At 43.9% G+C, this 25692-nt stretch overlaps 2 protein-coding genes across 4 annotated transcripts in view; both read right to left on the reverse strand.

The window, feature by feature from the left end:
- The window catches only part of LOC132388121 (zinc finger protein 436-like), a 329833-nt gene that overhangs the window by 1683 nt on the left and 302458 nt on the right, over positions 1 to 25692 (reverse strand). The window contains exon 1 of one of the 3 annotated variants that reach the window (XM_059960481.1): positions 5652 to 5696. The exons of 1 other annotated variant lie outside the window; for it this stretch is intronic. The gene's annotated coding sequence lies outside the window, so the exon portion shown is untranslated. Of the gene's footprint in view, positions 1 to 5651; positions 5697 to 25692 lie in introns of those variants that run through there. One more of the 3 variants, XM_059960482.1, reaches the window with a different exon arrangement.
- Positions 2554 to 12208, reverse strand: LOC132388124 (zinc finger protein 239-like; the record flags this gene model as incomplete). The annotated part of the gene is made up of 2 exons (XM_059960487.1): positions 2554 to 2574; positions 11567 to 12208. Coding segments are annotated over 2 exons (663 nt in total), but the record flags the coding sequence as incomplete, so codon positions are not given.

Here is a 25692-nt window from a genome sequence, read left to right on the forward strand (position 1 = left end):
ACTCTGAAGCTCCTCCTGTCTCTATAAGAATGGGGCATTTCTGCCATCTCCAATCTGTGACTTGTCTCTGTCAGACTCTCTCCATTGGTACTATTCCCTGTTCCCACTGAGCTGCATGGGTGCCTGGCCCCACAGTAACTGAAACACTCTCACACAAATAGCCTTTCTTGACGTGCAGCCGGGGGTTTCTTTATGTAATGTTAATTTAATCTCCCACAGTTTCAATGCCATGTAAGTATCTCTTGAACTGGATGGTGGCGTAGTGGCATCAGGATTTCAGGACGAAAGGTCCTGAGTTCGAATCCATCCGGCTCCCCTGCACGCTTTCCATCCGTGCTGGGTTACGAGCTGGTGATCTCTTTGGAAACTCACCCGGCAGAATTGAGCTTACATGCACCACTTGTGCTGGCTGCTCATCCCACACCCAGATGACCGTCTGTGTGAAGAATTTTACTCTTGAATGTTTCACCTTTCACCCTTAACCAATGTAGTCCCAATCCATCTCAGTGGTAAAAGCCAGCTTCCATTTACCCTATCTATAAACCTCAGAACTCTCATATGCCTCCATCAAATCTCCCCTCAATCTTCTACATTCCAAGGAATAAAGTCCTGACCTGTTCAATCTTTCCTTATAACCCAAGTCCTCCAGCCCTGGCAACATCTTTGTGAATTTTCTCTGAACTCCTCCAAAGTCTTTACATCTTTCTTGTAAGTTGGTGACTAAAACTGCACTCAATATTCCAAATTAGGCCTCACCATTGTCTTGTACAAAGTCAACATAACATCCACCTCCTGTACTCAGAACTTTGGTTTATGAAGGCCAATGTGCCAAAATCCTTCTTTCCGTCCCTATTGAACTGTGACACCACTTTCAGTGAAATATAGACGTGTATTCCTCGATCCCTTTCCTCTGCAACACTCCTCAGTGCCCGACCAGTCACTGTGTAAAACCTAGTTCCTACCAAAATGCAACACCCCACACTTGTCTCTATTAAACTCCATTTTGCATTTCTTAACCCATTTTTCCAGCTGATCAAGATTGCACTGCAAGCCATGACAGTCCTCCTCGCGGTTCATTATACCCCAATCTTGGTCTCATCCCCAAATCTGATGATCCAGCTGACCATGTTATCATCCACATTACTGATATACATGACAGTCCTCCTCGCGGTTCATTACACCCCAATCTTAGTGTCGTCCCCAAATCTGATGATCCAGCTGACCATGTTATCATCCACATTACTGATATACATGACAGTCCTCCTCGCGGTTCATTACACCCCAGTCTTGGTGTCGTCCCCAAATCTGATGATCCAGCTGACCATGTTATCATCCACATTACTGATATACATGACAAACAACAACAGATCCAGCACTGATCCCTGAGACAACCACGAGCCACAGGCCTCCGGTCAGAGAGGCAACCACCTGCCACCACACTCTGGCTTCTCCCAAAGACAGTGTCTCATCCAATTTACTGTCTCCTCTTGAATGCTGAGTGACTGAACCTTCTTGACAAACCTCCCATATGAGACTTTGTCAAGTGCCTTGCTGACGTCCATATAGACAACATCCACTGCCTTGCCTTCATCCACTTTCCTTATAATTTCCCCGAGAGACTCTATAAGATTGCTTAGACATGACCTACCATGCAGAAAGCCATGCTGTCTATCTTTAATCAGTCCACATCTATCCAAATACTTACATCTCCAGTTCCTGCACATAACGTGCAATAACTTTGCCCCGACTGATGTCAAGCTCACCAACGTACAAATTCTTAATTATTTTTAGAGCCTTTGTTGAGCATTGGAACAACATTGGCTGTCCTCCAATCATCACCTGTCCTCCAGTCCCACACCTGTCACTAAGGATGATTTAAATATCTGTGCTTGGACCCCAATAATTTCTGCACTTGTCTTCCGCAGGGTCCAAGTGAACAACTTGTCAGGCCCTGGGGATTGATCTACACTAATTTGCCTCAAACCCCTCCACCTCTGTAATCTGTACAGGGTCCATGAAGTTGATGCTGCCTTGCCTCACTTCTATAGACTCTGTGTCCATCTCCTGAGTGAATACGGATGCGGGAAAAAATCCCCCACATCTATTTTGTCTCCTCATATGGATTACCATTCGGATCTTCCAGAGGATTATTTTTTTCCCTTGCAATCTTTTTGCTCTTAACATATCTGCAGAATCCCTGAGGATTCTCCTTCACCTTGTCTGCTGGGGCAACCTCATGCCTTTATTTCTTTCATGAGTGTTCACTTGAATTTCCTGTATTTCATAAGGACCCGTTTGTTCCTATCTGCCTGTACCTGGTATGCTTCCCCATGTTTCTGTGACAGAGAAGCTGGCCAAACTTGTTTGGAAGGGAAAGATAGGAGTGACAACGGAGCAGCAATGGCTGGAGTTTCTGGGAGCAATTCGGAAGCTGAGTGATCAATATATCCCAAAGTGGAAACATTGGAAAGGCAGGAGGACACAGCAGTGGCAAAAATGAGAAGCCAATGCCAACATAAAAGTCAAAGAGAGGGCAAACAAAAGAGCAAAAAACTATTCGGAAGCTTTTAGAACCTAACAGAAGATGAGTAAAAATCAGTCAGATGAGCTCAGTGCATGGAATCCTGATATTGTAGTCATTAATGGATCTCGGTAGCACTCAACAGTCTGAGGCATTTAGAGGAACAAAATATCCGGGGCTTCAATTTCTCTTGAAAATCAAGGTTCCCTTGACCAGTTACCTTTCAACTTTTACTTTGGCAGGCACATACAAACTCTACACTGTCAAAATTTCACTTCTGAACAAGTCCCACTTACAAGTACTTCGTTGCCAGGAAACAAACTGTCCCAAACCACACTTGTCAGATCCCTTCTGACACCATCAAAATTGACCTTTCTCCAATTTAGAATCTCAACCCGTGATCCAGACCTCTCTCTTTCCATAATTACTTTGAAACTCATGGTATTGTTTACTAAATTTTGTCAGCAGCCCTGGATCATTTCCTAACAGCTTATTGCACACTTCTACGTCGGGAATTCTACGTACTGATTAAGGGAACATTTGACAAACTTTACTCCATCTAGTCCTTTTACAGTATGGGAGTCCCAGTCAATATACGGAAAGTTAAAATCACTTACTGAATTATCCTTTGTTTCTTGGCATGGTCTGTGATCTCTCTACAAATTTGTTCCTCTAAATCCCTCAGACTGTTGGGTGTAAACAAGTCCCAATAATGGCTACAATATCACCATTCCCTGTCCTGAGATCATCTGGCTTTCCTACGATGCTTCTTGCATTGTGATATACACAGCTCAGCACATTCATCGCACCATGCTCAACCATTTGATTGCTGACTCTGTCTGAGGTCTGAACAACATCTGACTAGTGTCAAGAAAACAAACTCTCCCTCATTGTCACACAAAAGCAAAGGAGCTGATTGTGGATGACAGGAGGAATGGAGACACTCTAACCCCTCGACATCATTGGATCTGGGGTTGAGAAGGTGAACAGCTTTAAGTTCCTCAGCATAAACGTCAGCAGGCATCTCAGATTGTCTGTACATACCGGCTGTGTTGTGAAAAGAGCACAGCAGCATCTCTTCCACCTCAGATGGCTGAAGAAGTTCGGGATGGGGCAAAATCCTAGGAACTTTCTACAGGGAAACAATTGAGAGCATCCTGACTGGCTGCATCACTGCCTGGTATGGGAACTGTACTTCCCTTAATCACAGGAACCTGCAGAGAGTGGTGTGGACAGCCCAGCGCATCCATAGTTGTGAACTTTCCACCATTTAGTACATTTACACAGACACGTGTGTAAAAAGGGCCCAAAGGATATTGGGAACCAAATTCACCACAACCACAAACTGTTCGTGCTGCTACCATCCAGGAAACGGTATCACAGCAAAAGGAGAAACAGGCCCCGGGACATCATCTTCCACCAGGTCATCAGAGTGATTAATTCATGCTGATACAATAGCATTTCTATGTTATATTGACTGTCCTATGTACAAACTATCTACTATAAATTACTATAAATTCCACATTGCACATTTAGAAGGAGATGTAATGTAAAGTTTTCTCCCCCTCATGTTTACGAAGTATTTGTGTAATGAAGTCAATTCAATTCGATTCACCCTCTCCACTATCTGTTCTGTCATTCTTGCTCTCATTCCCCCTACAACTTATTTTAACCATATCACCCCTCCCCCCACACCACGCTACATCTAGCAAGCCTAAGATATTAGTCGCCTTTTGTTCTGTCCCCTTAACTAACGAATCCCCTATCACCCCTTTGATTTTCCTCTGCCAGTTAATTCCCCCCACAACACTTTCTAAAGTGGTCTTACCTGTTGTTGTGGGGGATGGCCACAAGATTACTCAATGATGGCCATTTAACCTCATTCCCCTTCCTGACTCTCACAGTTTCTTGTGCCCTGCACCTTGGGTGAAACTCACCTCACTTCATGTCATATCTATCACCCCCTCCAACTCCTGGATGATGTGGAATTAATCTACTTCAAGTTCCAACACCTTAAAGTGCAGGGTTACAAGCTGCAGCTGGATGCACATCTTGTAGGTGAGGGCATCAGGGAGACTGGATGTCTCCCCTCCTTCCCTCTAATATGTCCTCTAATTTGTAATAACCAGTGTGCACATAAATCTTGTACTGTGCATTTTGTAGCCAGTGACAACATGTGCAGGGTGAGTTTTATACAGAGAGGTATTCATCTTAACAGCTAGCAAATTACTGTCGATAGGAACATTGATCTGCTCCGGATTCAATCCAGTTGATCTGCACTCTCACACAACCTATGTAGCAGGCCTGGAACCGGAAATGAAGGATTTTCTCACCAAAGCTTTCGCATACTGTCCTAATGTGGTTTGCTTGCTAAATTATGCTTTAAAAAGTCAGATTTCCAAATATCACTCCACTTTTTCCCACTTGCAAATTCTCCAGCAACTTTAGCATCACCACAATGCACACAGGTATCACCAGTTTCTGTATTCTACATTAATATTCCCCCTGAAGTCTCCCCCAAGTGACTGACAGTGATGGTAATGCCAATGAATATGAAGGGAAGGGCAGCAGTCTGTCTCATTGGAGTCCGGCACATTTGTGATGTGAAAGTTATGTTGCCCAGGACAAAGGTGTTTGATATCATTATGTACCCAGAGAGAATGGGACAAAACATGTCCTCACCGGTAGAAAAGTCCAGAACAAGAACACACACTAAAAGCTGGAGGAACTCGGCAGGCCAGGCAGCATCTATGGAAAAGTGTACTAAAGCTGAGTTCATCCAGCAATTTGTGTTGCTTGGATTTCCAGCATCTGCAGTTGTTCTCTTGTTAGCGATTGGAGGTAGAACAAAGGTGATTTTCTCAACTGCTGATGCAAAAGATTTTGTTCCCTTTCTCCGAGTTCCTAATCCTTGCATTTAGATAGCTGGAGCTCAGCTCTGTCTGAGAGATCCATCGGTTCCCATTCCCTCATCAGTCGGAAGCTCCCCGGGGCGTGTGTACGGATCGTGGGGCTGAGAGAGAGGAATGAGAGCAGGACTGTCCCGGGATTGCGGGTAACGGTGTCCGGATTTCACAGGAATCGTCCCTCAGTCGCTGTTTAAGATAAAAACGTAGAGAATCGCTCTTACCCGCACCCGGTATTTGCAAGGCCTTCTGTGCACTGTGCGCATGCGTGATACTTGGGGACGTCATCAGCCCTGACGCTTGCGCATTTGTTCGGTGCTTCAGAGTAAGCGAAATTTTAAATGCACTGCCTTATGGGTAATCACGCTGCCATTAAAGATTTCTGCAGGCACTGTTTCAATGTAGATACCTCATTTTTTTCGTGTGTATATAGAAAAATCTGCAGCTGTTTTAACGCAGAAAGCGGCTCCCATAAACAATATACTCAATATCAACGTGTATCCAATGCGAAAATAAAATGCAGATATAAAACACAGGAGATTCTGCAGTTGCTGGAAATACAGAGACACACACACACAAAATGCTGGAGGATCTCTGTAGTTCAAGCAGCAACTAAGCAGCAGAGTACACAGCCTAAGCGTGCTGAAGGGGCTCGGTCTAAACATTGTCTATTTTTTCCTCTCCACATTTGCTGCCGGATCTGTTGATTTCCACCGTGTTTTGCAGAAATTAACCACCTTTTTTCGATCAACCAGTTTCCAAATATTTCTAATCTTTCTTTTGTAGCCACATCCTGCTGGTATGATTCCTCCTCCTCGTAAACTCCAGACCCATCTCTCTTTGCAGCCCCAAGCCTGACTCAGGCTGGCAACTCTTTGGTTTCTGACTCTGCACCATCGATGATTCACTCGCTAGTCTTCTGTCAGACTTTAGAGGTGCATTCTGCTAAGAGACCGCAGGTTCGTTTACTGCGAGTGTCGCTTTAAGTGCCTGAGTGAGGCGGGACTGTGACGTCAGACACAAAGTGGAGGGAGGGAGAGAGAGTGGGGAGGGAGAGGGGAAGCGTTAGGGGAGGGATGGGGAGGGGGAGAGTAGAGGGGGAGGGGTGAGAGGGGAGAGGAGCGAGAATGTCAAAACCACAGTGAGCTCATCGTCTTATTCAGACTGGAGAAAATCATGCGGGTGTACAAGATGATGAGAGGCATTGATCGTGTGGATAGCCAGAGGCTTTTTCCCAGGGCTGAAACAGCTAACACGAGGGGGAATAGATTCAAACTGCTTGGAAGTAGATACAGAGGAGATATCAGAGCTAAGTTTTTTTAAGCAAACAGTGGTGTGTGTGTGTGTGTGGAATGCACTGCCAGCAATGGTGGTAGAGGCGGATAGAATGGTGTCTTTTAAGAGACTCTGAGATAGGTACATGGAGCTTAGGAAAATAGATTTCTATGATTCAGTGAAATTAAAGGGAAACCTCCTATCCCAGTTGCAACCTGTCACCTCAGGGAGAGTGAGAGGGGAACGGCAGGGAGAGATTTTGATGTACGGATATGGAACAGAAACATGGGCAGGAACCAGATGGGCCGAATGGCCTTTCTAGTGTACATTGTGAGTGCAGTAGAGACAGTAAGTACCTGAAACACGGGATTTGATACAAAACTGATTTATCTTTCACAGATCCAAAATATTAAACATCAGTCTAGTTTAAGGCTAACATCAACAGTACAGACTCCTCCAAGGCTCAGTGACCAGGGTTCAGTCCTGGGTCCAATGAGCAGCCGCAAGAACTGCAGATTCTGACAGCAATAGTCCCTCATGAACCTGCAGCTGCCTTCAGTCACCGTGATGGTTAGACTTTTAACACAGAGATTATTTGAACTTCCTCCCTGATGTAGGAGGGTTCAGACCGAAGATGTAGGGGAGAAGGAAAACAAAAAGATAATAAAGTTGCTTGCACCATTAGGGATAAGCAGAGAGGAAGAGGTGGAGAGTTTCTTAAATGCGTTTATTTTAATGCTAAGAGCATTGTAAGAAAGATGGATGAGGTTCGAGCATGGATTGATACCTGGAAATATGATTTTGTAGCTATTAGTGCAACATGGTTGCAGAAGGGGCGTGACTGGCAACTAAATATTCCTAGATTTTGTTGCTTAAGGTAAGGTGTGATAGTATCAGAGGGGCAAGAGAGTGAGGCATTTCATTGCTTCAGGTGTGATAGAATTGGAGGGGCAAGAGGGGAAGGCGTTGCATTGCTTATCCGAGAAAACATTGAGGTGGTGTTTTGACAGGATAGATTAGAGGCCTCATCCAGGGAGACTATTTGGGTGGAATTAAGGAATGGGAAAGGTGTAGTAATGCTTATAGGGGTGTATTATAGACCACCTAATGGGGAGCAAGAATTGGAGGAGCAAATTTGTAAGGAGATAGCAGATATTTGTAGTAAGCACAAGGTTGTGATTGTGGCAGATTTTAATTTTCCACACATAGACTGGGAAGCCCATTCTGTAAAATGGCTGCATGGATTTGAGTTTGTAAAATGTGTGCAGGATAGTTTTTTGCAGCAATACGTAGAGATACCAACTAGAGAAGTGGCAGTGTTGGATCTCCTGCTGGGAATGAGATAGCTCAGGTGACGGAGGTATGTGTTGGGGAGCACTTCGGGTCCAGTGATCACAATACCATTTGTTTCAAAATAATTATGGAGAAGGATAGGACTGGAAACAGGGTTGAGATTTTTGATTGGAGAAAGGCTAACTTTGAGGAGATGCAAAAAGATTTAGGAGTGGATTGGGACAATTTGTTAATGGGAAGGATATAATAGAGAAATGGAGGTCATTTAAAGGTGTATTTTTGAGGGTACAGAATCTTTATGTTCCTATTAGGTTGAAAGGAAAGGTTAAAAGTTCGAGAGGGCCATGGTTTTCAAGGGATATTGGAAACTTGGTCAGGGAAATGAGAGAGATCTATAATAAATATAGGCAGCATGGAGCAATTGTGGTGCTCGAGGAATATAAAGCATGTAAAAAGAATCTAATATAAAGAATGTAAAAATAAATTAGAAAAGCTAAAAGAGGATATGAGGCTGCTTTGGCAAGTAAGGTGAAAATGAATCCAGAGGGTTTCTACAGTTAAGTTAATAGCAAAAGGATAATGAGGGATAAAATTTGTCCCTTAAAGAATCAGAGTGGACAGCTCTGTGTGGAGCCGAAACGAGTGGGGGAGGTTTTGAAAAAATTATTTTCATAGGTATTCACTTAGGAGAATTATATTTAATTGTGTAAGGTCAGGGAAACAAGTCAGGTAGTTATGGAAACTAAGAGGATTAACGAAGAGGAAGTACTAAAGCTTTTAAAGAATATAAAAGTGGACAAGTCTCCTTTCCTGACAGGATATTCCCTGGAACCTTGAGGGAAGTTAGTGTAGAAATAGCAGGGACTCTGGCAAAAATACTTCTAATGTCATTTGAAAGGGGGATGGTGCCGGAGGATTGGCGCATTGCTCATGTTGTTCCATTGTTTAAAAAGGTATCTCAGAGTAAACCTAGCAATGATGGGCCTGTAAGTTTGACATCAGTGGTGGGTAAATTAATGGAAAATATTCTTAGATATGGTATATATAATTATCTGATTAGACAGGGTCTGTTTAGGAACAGTCAACATGGATTTGTGTGTGGAAGGTCATGTTTGATAAAACATATTGAACTTTTTGAAGCAGGTTTACAAAGCTTGCAGAGAGATTTAAGCCAGTTAGAAGAGTGGACAGAAAGATGTCAGATGGAGGTTAATGCTGATCAGTGTGAGGTGCAACATTTTGGTAGGTCTAATCAAAATAGGACATACATGGTAAATAGTAGGGCATTGAAGAATGCAGTAGAACATAGTGATCTATGGGGCATAGATAATAGAATGACGGTGAATAATCCCCTGAAGGTGGAATCTCACGTGGATGGGGTTGTGAAGAAAGCTTTTGGTATGCTAGCCTTTATAAATCAGAGCATTGAGTATAGGAGTTGGGATGTAATGTTAAAATTATACAAGGCATTGTTCAGGCCGAATTTAGAGTACTGTGTACAGTTCTGTTCACCAAATTATAGGAAAGATGTCAATATAATAGAGAGAGTACAGAGAAGATTTACTAGAATGTTACCTGGGTTTCAGCACCTAAGTTACAGAGAAAGGTTGAACAAGTTAGATCTTTATTCTTCGGAGCGTAGAAGTTTGAGAGGGGACTTGATAGAGGTATTTAAAATTATGACGGAGATAGATGGAGTTGATGCGGATAGACTTTTTCCATTGACAGTAAGGGAGATTCAAACAAGAGGACATGATTTGAGAGTTAGGGGGCAAAAGTTTAGGGGTAACACAAGTGGGAACCTCTTTACTCAGAGAGTGGTAGCTGTGTGGAGGAGCTTCCAGTAGAAGTGGTAGAAGCAGGTTCGATATTTTTTTTTAAATGGATAGGTATATGGACAGGAATGGAATGGATGGTTATGGGCTGAGTGCAAGTCAGTGGGATTAGGTGAGAGTAAGCTTTCATCACGTACTAGAAGGGCCGAGATGGCCTGTTTTCGTGCTGTAATTCTTATATGGTTATATAGTAACCATCCAGAAATTATATTACAGGATGAACAAGCAGGACTAACTCCCTCAATAGATATAACCATTCCCAACACCCACATCTCCCTCGACCAATGGAGCACCTCACAACAGGTATTGTTTCTGTCATCAGTCAGACAACCCAAATATTTTCTGTCAATTAGCTTCAAAATGTTCCTACTCTGTTATTCGGTTCCACTCCCTGCTGCTGATTCCTTTCTCATGATACGTTCTTACCCCAACCCTCTTCCAGAGCCCAACTCTACCCTGTGCAGACCTGCCTCTGGTTTCTGACCATGATTCTTTGAACATCCAACTGATGGTTTCCGATTCTATTTCCAGTCTAAAGGATACTGGTAACAACCCTTTGTAAGCAGGAAAAATGACCCATAAAATGGAAATGAGTCGTGATTAAGGAGGTTAACTACCACTGTCATTCTTCCTCATCCAGAGATTTGAGGGGTCAAGAGCATCTCAGGCAGAACTGCAGTCAGCTCGACTTCTTCAGCCTGCAGGAAATTCAAGGGAAACCTCTTCACCCACAGAGTGGTGACTGTTTGGAACCCATCACCACAGGGAGAGTGAGAGGGGACCAACAGGGGATGGTTTAAAATGATTGTCGTGGAATTGAATCTCGGCAAGGTCCAGGCAGCCTGAGTTGACTCTCTACTGTGCACTACGTGTGTTATAAATTCACTAAGTACCAGAGACAGAGTTTAAAATAGAACTGATTTATTTGTCTCAGGTCCAGAGTATTAAACACTTATCCCATTAAAGGTGAATGTGCAGCAGAAGAAACTCCTCCCATGCCCAGTGACCAGGGTGCAGAACTGGGTGTGGTGAGCAGCAGCAATAATTGCAGAGTTCAGCACCGACAGTCACTCTCGAAATTGCATTCAGCAACGGTGATTGACACACATCCAGTGAACGGTCTCTCCAGTGTGAACTCAATGATGCACATTTGGTTGATTTGACTGAGAGAATCTCTTCCCAAAGTCCGAGCAGGTGTCCAGAGTCTCCCCGGTGTGAACTGAGTAGTGTGCTTGCAGGTGGGATGACTGAATGAATCCTTTTCCACAGACTGAGCAGTTGAACGGCCTCTCCCCAGTATGAACTCGCTGGTGTACCTTAAGTGTAGATGACTGAGTGATTCTTTTCCCACACTCTGCGCAGGTGAACGACCTTTCCCCAGTGTGAACTCGCTGATGTGCTTGTAGGTGGGATGACTGAGTGAATCTTTTCCCACAGTCCAAGCAGGTGAATGGCCTCTCACCAGTGTGTACTAATTGGTGTTTCAGTAGGTGAGATGACGACCTGAAGCCCTTCCCACAGTCTGAGCAGGTGAATGGCCTCTCCCCACTGTGACCTCGCTCATGTAGCTTAAGATTAGATGACGAAGTGAATCCTTTCCCACATTCTGAGCAGATGAATGGCCTCTCCCCAGTGTGAACTCGCTGATGTAACTTATGTTGGAATGTTGAAGTGAATTCTTTCCCACATTCTGAGCATGTGAACGGCCTCTCCCCAGTGTGAACTCGCTGATGCACCTTAAGGTTAGATAATGAACTGAATCCTTTCCCACAGTCTGAGCAGATGAACGGCTTCTCCCCAGTGTGAATTCGCTGGTGACTCCGTAGGTTGGATGACTGAGTGAATCCCTTCCCACAGTCTGAGCAGGTGAACGGCCTCACCCCAGTGTGAACTCGCTGATGCACTTTGAGGTTAGATGATGAACTGAATCCTTTCCCACATTCTGAGCAGGTGAACGGCCTCACCCCAGTGTGAACTCGCTGATGCACTTTGAGGTTAGATGATGAACTGAATCCTTTCCCACATTCTGAGCAGGTGAACGGCCTCTCCCCAGTGTGAACTCGCTGATGTACCTTAAATTGAGATGATGAAGTGAATCCTTTCCCACAGTCCGAGCAGGCGAATGGCCTCTCCCCAGTGTGAACTGACTGGTGTGCTTGTAGGTAGGATGACTGAGTGAATCCCTTCCCACAGTCTGAGCAAGTGAACGGCCTCTCCCCAGTGTGAACCCGCTGATGTACCTTAAGTTGAGATGACAAAGTGAATCTTTTCCCACAGTCTGAGCAGGTGAACGGCCTCTCACCAGTGTGAACTGAATGGTGTCTCAGTAGGTGAGTTGACAATGTGAATCCCTTCCCACAGTCCGAGCATGTGAACGGCCTCTCCCCAGTGTGAACTCGCTGATGTATCTTAAGTTGAGATAATGAAGTGAATCTTTTCCCACAGTCTGAGCAGGTGAACGGCCGCTCCCCGGTGTGAACTCGCTGTAGAGCCATTAGGTCAGTTGACTGAGTGAATCCTTCCCCACAAATTCAATGTGCACTGACTGGCGTATCCAACAGACAGGAAGACCGTCTCAATCCATTCTCACCCACAGAACAGGTGAATGGCCTTCCCCACGGAGATCCATCTGATGTACCTTCAGTTGAAATGACCGACTGAACCCATTCCCACTGTCTGAGCAGATGAATGGATTCCCCCCATGTAAATTGACAGCATGCCAGTCGGTCAGATGATCGATGAATCACTCCCCACAGTCTGAGTAGAAATGATGATCGAGTGAATCCCTTGTTTCACTTCTTAAATATCTGGACATAGACAGCAAAACAGCGTGTTGTGTCAGACAAACCCGTAGATAATTTCCTTGTCGTTTTTAACCTGAAGAAAGATTTATAGTACATCATAAAGTGAAGGACAACATTTCAGATTAGATCACTTGAGTTGTCAAGGTGTGATCTGACATCACACTGTTACAGTGAGGTTCAACCCAAGTTGGAGAGAGAAATCATCTTCCAAATGGGCACAGTGCTGGTATCTGGAATAAGAATGGGGCATTTCTGCCATCTCCAATCTGTGACCTGGCTCAGTTTGACTCTCTCCATTGGTATTATTCCCTGTTCCCACTGAGCTGCATGGGTGCCTGGCCCCACAGTAACTGACCACTCTTATGCAGATACCCTTTGTTGATGTGTCGCTGGGATTTTCTTTTATCTACTGTCAATATAAACTGCCACACTTTTGAAGCCATGTAAACATTTCCTGCCCAGATGAATGGTTGGTCCACACAGTTGTTAAAAGGAATTAAATGAATAATCATATTATTTCAGGTTCCTGTCAGTCATTGAAAAGTACAACACAGAATCCGGCCCTTTGGGCCACCTAATTTGTGCTGAACTATTTAAACTGCCCACTCCCATATTCCTACCATCCAGGTACCTATACGGACCTCTTAAATGTTGAAATTGAGCTTGCTTGCACCACTTGTACTGGCTGCTCATTCCATACCTGAATGACCATCAGTGTGATTACGTTTCCCCTCATTTTCCCCTCACCTTTCACCCTTAACCCATGGCCTCTGGTTGTAGTCCCACCCCATCTCAGTGGTAAAACCCAGCTTGCATTTACCCCATCTATAACATTCATAATTTTGGTGTACTTCCATCGTCTCCCCTGAATCTTCTACATTCCAAGGAATTCCAATTGTGGGGAATTTTAACATGCAAGTGGATTGGGAAAATCAGGTCGGCACTGGATATCAAGAGAGAGAATTTGTAGAATGTCTCCGAGATGGCTTTTTAGAACAGGTTGTTGTTGAGCCCACTAGGGGATTGGCTGTACTGGATTAGGTATTGTGTGATGAACCAGAGGTGATGAGAGAGATGGAAGTGAAGGAACCCTTAGGAAGCAATGATCACAACATGATTGGCTCTCCCTTGTCAATTTTCATAATCACAGCTTGTTGTTGAGCCCACTAGGGGATCGGCTGTACTGGATTGGGTATTGTGCAATGAACCGGAAGTAATTAGTGAGATAGAGTGAAGGAACCCTCAGGAAATTTTCGAATTGAAAAAGGACGCAACCATTACTGACAAGAGAAGTCAAAGCCAAAGTAAAAGCGAAGCAGAGGGCAAACAAGGAAGCAAAATTAGTGGGAAGACAGATATTATTTTCAAGTAAAAGCTTTTTCAAATATATAAAGAGTAAAAGACAGGTGACAGTAGATATAGGACCGGTAGAAAACGATGCTGGAGAAATTGTAATAGGAAATAAGGAGATGGCGGAGGAACTGAACGAGTATTTTGCAACAGTCTTCACTGAGGAACCATTTGACAAGGTTCCACACACAAGGCTGCGAAACAAGATAAGAGCCCACAGAATTATGGGAAAGTTACACACGTGGATAGAGCGTTGGTTGATTAGTGGGAAACAGCGAGTGGGAGTAATGGGATCCCATTCTGGTTGGCTGCCGTTTACCAGTGGTGTTCCACAGGGTTCTATGTTGGGACCACTTCTTTTTACATTGTATATCATCAATTTGGATTATAGAATAGATGCTTTGTGGCTAAATTTGCTGACAATACAAAGATAGATGGAGGGGCTGATAGTGCTGAGGAAAGAAAGTCTGCAGAGAGACTTGGATAGATTGGGGGAATGGGCAAAGAAGCAGCAAATTAATTACAATGTTGGAAAGTGTATCGTCATGCACTTTAGTAGAAGAAAGAAACAGGCAGACTATTATTTAAATAGGGAGAGAATTCAAATTCTGAGACGCAATGGGACTTGGGAGTCCTCGTGTAGTATACCCTTAAGGTTAACCTCCAGGTTGAGTTGGTGGTGAAGAAGGCAAATGCAATGTTGGCATTCATTTCTAGAGGAATAGAGTATAGAATCAGGGATGTGATGTTGAGGCTCCATCAGGCACTGATAAGACCTCACTTGGAATACTGCATGCAGTTTTGGACTCCTTATTTAGGAAAGGATGTGCTGTCTTTGGAAAGGGTTCAGAGAAGATTCACTGGAATGATTCCAAGAACGAGAGGGTTAACGTATAAAGAATGTTTGACCACTCTTGTACTGTACTCCTTGGAATTTAGAAGAATGAGGGAAGACCTGATAGAAACATTTGAATGTTGAAAGGAATGGACAGAGTGGATGCTGCAAAGTTGTTTCCCATGGTGGAGGAGTCCAGTACGAGGGGACATGACTTAAAAATTGAAGGGTGCCCATTCAGAACAGAGATGCAAGAAATTCTTTTAGCCAGAGGGTGGTGAATTTGTTGCCACGGGCCGCAGTAGATGCCAAGTCATTGGGTAAGGCAGAGATTGATAGGCATCTGAGTAGCCAGGACATCGAAGGTTATGGTGAGAAGGAGGGGGAATGGGACTAATTGACTGGATCAGCTCAAGATAAAACGGCAGAGCAGACTCGATGGGCCGAGTGACCGACTTCTGCTCCTTTGTCTTATGGTCTTATGGAATAAAGTTCTGACCTGTTCAATCTCTCCTTACAACCCAAGTCCTCAACATCCTTGCGAATTTTCTCTGAACTCCTTCAAAGTCTTTACATCTTTCCTGTAGGTTGGTGACCAAAACTGCACTCAATACTCCAAATTAGGCCTCACCAATGTCTTGTACGATGTCAACATAACATTCATCTCCTGTACTCACTACTTTGGTTCATGAAGGCCAATGTACCAAAAACTTTCTTTCCGTCCCTACCAAACTGTGACACCACTTTCAGTGAATTATAGACGTGTATTCCCAGATCCCTTTCCACTACAGCACTCCTCAGTGCCCGAACAGTCACTGTGTAAGATCCACCCTGGTAGGTCCTACCAAACTGCAACATCCCGCACATTTCTGCTTTAACTTCTACCTTACATTTCTCAAAACATTTTACAGCGGGTCCAGATCACACTGCAAGCCATGATAGTCTTCCTCGCTGTCTAATACACCACCAATCTTGCTGTCACCCACAAATTTGCTGATCCAGTTAAGCACACCAACATCCAGATTACTGATATAAATGACAAACAACAACAGATCCAGCACTGATCCCTGTGGCACACAACTAATCACAGGATTACAGTTATAGAGGCAACCATCTGCTACCACACTCTGGCTTCTCCCAAAGACAGTGTCTCATCCAATTTACTGTCTCATCTTGAATGCTGAGTGACTGAACCTTCTTGACCAACCTCCCATATGAGACTTTGTCAAGTGCCTTGCTAACGTCCATGTAGACAACATCCACTGCCTTGCCTTCATCCACTTTCCTGATAACTTCCTCGAGAGACTCTATAAGATTGGTTAGACCTGACCTGCCATGCAGAAAGCCATGCTGTCTATCTTTAATCAGTCCACATCTATCCAAATACTCACATCTCCAGTTCCTGCACATAACGTGCAATAACTTTGCCCCGACTGATGTCAAGCTCACCAACGTACAGTTTCTTATTTATTTTTAGAGCCTTTCTTGGACAGTAGAACAACATTGTCTGTCCTCCAATCCTCCAGTACCTCACCTGTCACTAAGGATGATTTAAATAACTGTGTTTGTGCCCTAACAATTTCTGCACTTGTCTTCCGCAGGGTCCCAGGGAAGAACTTGTCAGGCCCTGGGGAATTAATTTGCCTTATGACAGTAAACAACTCCACCTCTGTAATCTGTACAGGGTCCATGAAGTTGATGCTCCTTTGCCTCACTTCTATAGACTCTGTGTCCATCTCCTGTGTAAATACGGATGCAGAAAAAAAATCTCCCCATCTATTTTGTCTCCTGTTATGGATTACCATTCTGATCTTGCAGAAGATTAATTTTTTCTCCTGGTAATCCTTTTGCTCCTAACATATCTGCAGAATCCCTGAGGATTCTCCTTCACCTTGTCTGCTGGAACAACCTCATGCCTTCTTTTATTTGTTTCAAGTGTTCACTTGAATTTCCTGTATTTTATAAGTACCCCATTTGTTCCTATCTGCCTGTACCTGGTATGCACCTCATTTTCATTGATCTGGGAGAGGAAAGCAAAAGGGATGATAGAGCTGCATGGTGGGAGGTGGGGGTAAGGGGGGGGGGGGTTAAACCAAAGTTGCAGGGGGAATGGGAGGCTGAATAACAGACCAGATAGTGGAGGGGTTGTGGAGACAGATGTTGTTCAGCCCTCAGACAAAGTCAGGAATGAAAAAGTTGAGCATGGTGCAGTGAATATGCTGAGCCCTGTATATTTCAATACAAGGAGCAGCGTAGGAAAGGTGGATGTGTTCAGGACATGATCAACACCCGGAATTAAGATACTAGGATCTGGCAACTGTGGACTGGGACAGGCTCCTTTATGGCAAAGGTGTGTTTGGTAATTGAGAGGCCCTCAAAGTGAAATTTTGAAAGTACAAAGCGGTTATGTGCTTCTCAGAATAAAAGGTAAAGATTGAAACTCGGAATCAGAATCAGGTTGATTATCACCGGCATGTGTCGTGAAATTTGTTAACTTTGCAGCAGCAGTTCAATGCAGTACATAGCCTAGCATAGATAATAATAATAATAAAAAAATAAATACATTAAAACATTAGAAATAAACAATTAAATAAATTATGTGTAATGGATAGATCATTAAAAATGTGCAAAAACAGTAAAAGTGAGATAGTGTCCAAAGCTTCAAAGTCCATTTAGGAATCGGATGGCAGAGGGGAAGAAGCTGTTGAATCACTGAGTGTGTGCCTTTATTCAGGCCTGAAGGTAACAATGAGAAAAGGGCATGCCCTGGGTGCTGGAGGACAGTAATAATGGACGCTGCCTTTCTGAGACACTGCTTCCTAAAGATGTCCTGGATACTTTGTAGGCTAGTACACAAGATAGAGCTGACTAGATTTACAACCTTCTGCAGCTTCTTACGGTCCTGTGCAGAAGCCCCTCCACACCAGACAGTGATGCAGCCTGTCAGAATGCTCTCCACGCTGCAACTATAGAAGTGTTTGAGCGTATTTGTTGACATGCCAAACCGCGTCAAAGTCCTAAGAAAGTATAGCCACTGTCTTGCCTTCTTTCTGACTACATCCATGTGCTGGGACCAGATTAGATCCTCAGAGATCATGACTCCCAGGAATTTAAAGTTGCTCACTGTCTCTACTTCTGTTCCCTCTATGAGGATTAGTGCATGCTCCCTCATCTTACTCTTCCTGAAGTCCACAATCTGCTCTTTCGTCTTACTGACGTTGAGTGCCAGGTTGTGGCTGTGGCATCCTTCCACTAGCTGGCATATCTCACTCCTGTACACCCCCTCGTCACCATCTGAGAATCTACCAACAATGGGTGTATCGTCAGCAAATTTGTAGATGGTGTTTGAGTTATGCCTAGCCACACAGTCATGTGTATACAGAGAGTAGAGCAGTGGGCTAAGCACACACCTCTGAGGTGCAGCAGTGTTGATCGTCAGCGAAGAGGATATGTTAAACTGTAGGGACCTTGGATTTCAAGAGATTTTGGGACTCTGGTGAAGCACAAAATGGAGTTACATAACAGGGATAGGCAGGTTCTAATGGAGTATAAGAAATGCAAGAGAACACATAAGAAGTAAATCTCGCAGTCCGCTAAACCCCCAGTCTTGTTGTCATCCACAAATTTGCTGATCCAGTTAACCACACTATCATCCAGATTACTGATATAGATGACAAACAACAACAGATCCAGCACTGATCCCTGTGGCAACCACTAGACAGTGGCCTCCGGTCAGAGAGGCAACCATCTGCTACCACACTCTGGCTTCTCCCAAAGACAGTGTCTCATCCGATTTACTCTCTCATCTTGAATGCTGAGTGACTGAACCTTCTTGACCAACCTCCCATATGAGACTTTGTCAAGTGCCTTGCTAACGTCCATGTAGACAACATCCACTGCCTTGCCCTCATCCACTTTCCTTATAACTTCCTCAAGAGACTCTATAAGATTGGCTAGAGCCACGCTGCCTATCCTTTTTTGGTCCACACCTATCCAAATACTTACAGTATATACCTGGTTCCTGCACCCACATTCCAATAACTTTCCCAGTTCTGATGTCAAGCTCACCAACGTATAATTTCCTAGTTTATTTTTGCAGCCTTTCTTGAACATCAGAACAACATTGTCTGTCCTCCAATCCTCCAGTACCTCACCTGTCACTAAGGATGATTTAAATATCTGTGCTAAGGCCCCGATAATTTCTGCACTTGTCTTCCGCAGGGTCCAAGTGAACAACTTGTCAGGCCCTGGGGATTGATCCACACTAATTTGCCTCAAAACAGCAAACCCCTCCACCTCTGTAATCTGTACAGGGTCCATGAAGTTGATGCGGCTTTGCCTCACTTCTATAGACTCTGTGTCCATCTCCTGAGTAAATACAGATGCAGAAAAAATCTCCCCAAGTCTATGCTATCCTTCATATGGATTACCATTTTGATCTTCCAGAGGATTAATTATTTCCCTTGCAATCTTTTTGCTCTTAACATATATGCGGAATCCCTGAGGATTCTCCTTCACCTTGTCTGCTGGGGCAACTTCATGCCTTCTTTTATTTCTTTCAAGTGTTCACTTGAATTTCCTGTATTTCATAAGTACCCCATTTGTTCCTACCTGCCTGTACCTGGTATGCACCTCCTTTTCATTGATCTGTGAGAGGAAAGCCAAAGGGCTGATAGAGCTGCATGGTGGGAGGTGGGGGTAAGGAGGGCTAAACTAAAGTTGCAGGGGGAATGGGAGGCTGAATAACAGACCAGATAGTGGAGGGGTTGTGGAGACAGATGTTGTCCAGTCCTCAGACAAAGTCAGGAATGAAAAAGATCAGCATGGTGCAGTGAATATGCTGAGCCCTGTATATTTCAATGCAAGGAGCAGCGTAGGAAAGGCGGATGTGTTCAGGGCATGGATCAACACCTGGAATCAACACTAGGATCTGGCAACTGTGGATTGGGACAGGCTGCTTTATGGCAAAGGTGTGCTTGGTAAATGGGAGTCTTTCAAAGCGAAATTTTGAAAGTACAAAGCGGGTATCTCCTTGTCAGAATAAAAGGTAAAGACAGAAACTGTTGGGAACCTTGTTTTTCAAGAGATATTGAGACCCTGGTGAAGCACAAAATGGAATTGTATAACAGGAATAGGCAGGCAGGTTCTTATGGAGTATAAGAAATGCAAGAGAACGCATAAGAAATAAATCAGGATGGCTAAATGAAAGCATGTTTTGCCCTCACAAAACAGATGAAGGATAATCCTAAGTGATTCTAGTGATAGAGTAACAGCAAAAGTATTGTAAGGGAGAAAGTTGGTCCTCTGTAAGACCAGCGTGGCAATCCATGTGTGGAAACAAAGCAGATAGGGAGATCCTCGTTTTTTTTTAAATCTCTATTTAGTCAGGAGACAGGACAAAGAGTCTATGGAAGTTTGGAAAAGCGAAGTTAACATCGTGGATCCTGTACTGACTAAAGTGGAGGAGGTGTTTCCTATCCTGAGGCAGATTAGGGTGGATTAGACCCTGTGGGAGTCAAGTGCAGAAATTGTTGGGTCCCTGGCAGAGATAATTAAGTCATCTTTAGTGATGGGGGTGGGACCAGATGATCGGAAGTTAACCAAAGTTGTTTTGCTCCTTAACATATAACAGTGATATCTACAGCACGTTACAGGCACTCTGGCCCACAGTCCTGTGCCAACCATGTAACCTACTCTGGAAACTGCCTGGAACTTCCCAGCACACAGCCCTCTACTTTTCTATGCTCCATGTACCCATCTAAGAGGCTGTTAAAAGACCCTATTGTATCTGCTTCCGACTCTGCTGCTGGCAGTGCATTACACACATCCAACACTCTCTGCGTAATAAACATACCCCCCGACATCCCCTCGGTTTACATTTCTAAGCACCTTAAAAGTCTGTATGCCCCCTCATATTAGCCATTTCTGACCTAGGAACAAACTTCTGGCTATCCACCCGATCAATGCCCCTCATCATCTTATACACCTGAAAAAAGCTCTAAAAATAAACAAGGAAACGATATTGATTTGAGGATTTGTTAGAAGTATAGAAGATGGTTTCTTTTTCTCACACAGAGAGTGGTGAGTACATGCACGAGTCCATGGTGGTGCTGGAGGCGGAAACAAAGGGGTCATTTAAGAGACTCCTGGATGGATACATGGAGTTTAGAAAGTTAGAGGGCTAGGGGTATGCCGAGTTAGATCTAAGGTAAGGATATGTTTGGGCCAAAAGGCCTGTATTGTGCTGTAGTTTTCTATGTTTCTATGTAGACAAAATATAACGGTATAGAATGGGTAAATGCAAGCAGCCTTTTCCAACTGATTTTAAGTGTGAAAATTTATGGGGAACAAATTATTGGCCATGTGAGTGTGGAATGAGATGCCAGCACAAGTGGTGTATGGTAGCTCCATTTTACCATTTAAGAGACGTTTGGATGGGTATCTGGATGGGAGGTGCTATGGTCCCGGTGCAGGTCATTGCATTCCACAGCTCGAATGTTTTTCCAGCATTGAGAAGATGGGCCAAATGGCATGTTTCTGTCCTGAACTTCTCCATGTTTCAATGACAGAGAGGCTGGCCAGACTTGATTGGAAGGGAAACTGGCAGCAGTGACAATGGAGCAGCAATGGCTGGAGTTTCTGGAGCAATTTGGGATCTGAGTGATGGATACATCCCCAAGTAGAGGAAGCATTGGAAAGGCAGGAGGACACAACTGTGGCAAAATGAGAAGCCAAACCCAACATAAAGGCCAAAGGGAGGGCAAACAAAAGAGCAAAAACTATTGGCAAGCTTTTAGAAGCCAACAGATGACAACTAAAAAAAGGTCAGATATGCTCAGGGCATGGAATGATGATATTGTAATCATTAATGAGTCTTGGTTGCACCCAACAGTCTGAGGCTTTTAGAGGAACAAAATGGGGCCTTGATTCCTCTTGAAAATCAAGGTTCCCTGCATCATTTACATCTCAACTTTTATTTTGACAGGCACATACATACTCTATACCTTTAAAATTTCACTTCTGAAGGTGTCCCACTTTATTTACTCCTTTGCCAAAAAACATTCTGTCCCAAACCACACTTGTCAAATCCTTTCTGATACCATCAAAATTGACCTTTCTCCAATTTAGAATCTCAATCTGTGTTCCAGACCTCTCTTTTTCCATATTTATTTGGAATATGATAGCATTATGATCTCTGAATACAAAGTGTTCCCATACATTAATTTCAATCACTAGCCCTGAATTGTTTCCTAACAGCTTATTTCACACTTCTACATCAGGAATTCTACGTCCTGATTAAGGACGCATTTGACAAATTCTAACCCTTTTAGTTCTTTTACAGTATGGGAGTCCCACTCAATATATGAAAAGTTAAAATCGCTTACAATCTCAGCCTTTGTTTCTTGGAATAGTCTGTGATCTCTCTACAAATTTGTTCCTCTAAATCCCTCAGATTGTTGGGTGTTACCAACTCACAGTAATGACTACAATATCAAAATTCCATGCCGTGGGCTATTCTGGCTTTCCAACGATGCTTCTTGCATTGCAATAGACACAGCTCATCACATTCATCTCACCATGCTCAACCTTTTGATTGCTGACTTTGTCTGCAGTCTGAACAACATCTGTCTGGTGTCTAAAAAACAACCTCTCCCTCATTATCACAAAAACAAAGGAGCTGGTTGTGGCTGACAGAAAGAATGGATACAGGATAAACCCTTCTGACATCAATGGATCTGCTGTTCAGAGGGTGAACAGCTTTCAGTTCCTCAGCATACACATTACCGAGGATCCCACCAGGTCTGTACATACCGGCCGTGTGGTGAAAATGGCACAACAGCGCCTCTTTCACATCAGACTATTGAAGAAGTTTGGAATGGTTCCCCAAATCCCAAGAACTTTCTACAGGGGCAACTTGAGAACATCCTGAGACTCTGCATCACTGCCTGGTATGGGAACTGTACTTCCCCAGTTGCAGGGCTCTGCAGAGAGTGGTGCAGACAGCCCAGCTCATCTGGATATGTGAACTTCCCACGATCCAGGGTATTTACATTATTGTGTAAAACAGACCCATAGGATCATTGGGGAGCTCATTCACCCCAACTTGAGGCTGTTACAGCCGCTACAATCCGGGAAACGGTACTGCAGCATAAAAGCCAGGACCACAAGGATCCGGGGCAGTCCCTTCACCAGGCCATCAGACTGATTCATTCATGCTGATACAATTGTATTTCTGTTACCTTGTATGCCTTGTTGTACATATTAATTATTATTAATTACTATAAATTGCACACTTAGATGGAGACATAACGTAAAGATTTCTACTCTTTAAGTATATGAAGGATGTATGTAATAAAGTCAATTCAACTCAATCTCTCCACTACCTGATTTGTCATTCTGGCACCAATCCTCCCTGCAACTTTAGTTTAACCACCCACCCCACAGGGAAGCATTACTACTAGGATAGTAGTCACCTTCTAGTTCTGTTCCACTAACTAACAAATCCCCTATCTCCCTTTTGACTTTGCTCCATCAGGTAATCCCCACACAACACCTTCCAAACTGGTCCACCTATTCTTGTGGGGGATGGCCACAAGATTACTCAACAATGACTATTTAACCTCATTCAACTTCCTGACTCTCACCCAGTCTCCTGTGTGCTGCAACTTGAGTGTAATTCACATCTCTTCATGTGATATCCATCACCCCATCCAACTGCCGGATGATCTGGAATTCATCCATTTCAAGTTCCAGCTCCTTAAAGTGCAGGGTTACAAGCTGCAGCTGGATGCACATCTTGTAGGTGAGGGCATCAGGGACACTGAAGTCTCCCCTCATTCCCATTAATGTCCCCTCCAATTTGAAATATGCGTGCAAAAACCTTGTGCTGTGCAATGTTTACCCAATGACAACAATATGGTCTGCACTGAATTTTATATTTTGAGATATTCATTTCAAAAGCTAGTGAATCACTGTCAATAAGAACTTTGATCTCCTCTGGGATTGATCAAGTTCATCTGCACTCTCACACAGCCTAAGTAGCAAGCCTGTAGCAGGTAATGAAGGATGTTCTCATCACAGCTTTTGCATACTATCCATATCTGATTTGCTCACTAAATAATGCTTTAAAAAGTCAGATTCCCAAATATTTCTCGATTTCTTCCCACTTGCAAACTCTCCAGCAACTTTTGCATCATCACAATACACACAGGTGACTCCACTTTCTGTATTGTACATAAATATTCCCCCTGAACCCTCCCCCAGGTGACTGACAGTGGTGAACTCATTGACGGCAATGCCAATGAACATGAAGGGAAGGACAGTACTCTGTCTCATCGGTGTCTGGCGCATTTGTGATGTGAAAGCTACCTGTTGCCCAGGGCAAAGATGTTTGATGTCATTATGTATCCGGAGAGAATGGGTCAAGGTATTTTCTCACCGGTAGAAAATTCCAAAACAAGAAGTGGTAGAACAAGGAACACACACAAAATGCTGCAGGTCAGACAGCATCTAAGGAAAATTGTATCAATGTGGAGTTCCTCCAGCATTTTGTGTGTGTTTCTTGGATTTCCAACGTAGATAAAGAACGCCTCAACCTCCAGCCCCCAATGCTGTGCCGAACATTACTTACGTTAAAAATTACCTGATATTCCCCACAGCTCTCCATTTTTCTACGTGTCATGTACCTATCCAGGAGCCTCTTAAAAGACCCTATTGTATCGGCCTCCATCACAGCCCATTCCACACACTCGCCACTCTGCGTAAAAAAAAACTCCCCCCTCGTTGTGACATCAAGTGTGAGAAAGGGATGGGACAGAGTTCCGAGCATGCGCAGAAATGAAGACTGATCGAGAAGCATGGCAGTTTAAAACGTGGTTTTGTTGTTGTTAAATAAAAGGTCAATTCTTCCAGAATATGGTTTGTTATGAGTAACCCAGGGTACGTATAAAGCACACAACCCCTGACATCTCCTTCCAACCGGCTTCCAAGCACCTTAAAACTGTGCCCTCTCCACAGGTTTTCTCTTGTTTGTGATTGGAGGTAGAAAAAAAGGTGATTTTCTCAGCTGGTGATGTAAAAGATTTTGTTCCCTTTCTCCGAGGTCCTAATCCTTGCATTTAGATAGCTGGAGCTCAGCTCTGTCTGAGAGATCCATCGGTTCCCATTCCCTTATCAGCCTGAAGTTCCCCGGGGCCCGTGTACGGATCGTGGGACTGAGAGAGAGGGAAGAGAGCAGGACTGTCCCGGGATTGCGGGCCACGGTGTCCGAAGTTCACAGAAAATTTCCTAAAACTGTGTTGAAAACTTCACGTGGCGAACACTCTTACCTGATGCTGATCCTTCCGTTTGCGCACTGCGCGCATGCGTGATGTTCGGGTATAATTAACAACGCTAACGCCTGCGCATTAGATCGGTGCTTTTGCATGGATTTATCGGTAACCACGGTGCCATTGAAAGTCTCTGCAAGCACCGGTTGCATGTCCATAGCTCAGTTTTCTTTTGTGTGACGGCTCCCAGAAACAAACAAAGTCGATACTAACAGGTATTCCGTGTATCTAATGCCAATGTACAATCCTCTTACAAATGCAGGTATGAAACAGAAGAGATTCTGCAGTTGCTGGAAATAGAGAGATGCAGACACACAATGCTGGAGGAACTCTGCAGTTCAGGCAGCAACTAAGCAGAGGAGTACACAGTCTAGGCATGCTGAACGGGCTCTGTCTAAGCGTTGTCTATTTATTCCTACCCACGTTTGCGGCCTGATCTGTTGATTTCCTGCAGAACTTTGCAGAAATTAAACACCTTTTTTCAATCAAACAGTTTCAAGATGTTTCTGATCTTTCATTTGTAGCCACATCCTGCTGGTGTGATT

Source organism: Hypanus sabinus, unplaced genomic scaffold (assembly GCF_030144855.1).
Source record: "Hypanus sabinus isolate sHypSab1 unplaced genomic scaffold, sHypSab1.hap1 scaffold_266, whole genome shotgun sequence".
NCBI classification, from domain to species: Eukaryota; Metazoa; Chordata; class Chondrichthyes; order Myliobatiformes; family Dasyatidae; genus Hypanus; species Hypanus sabinus.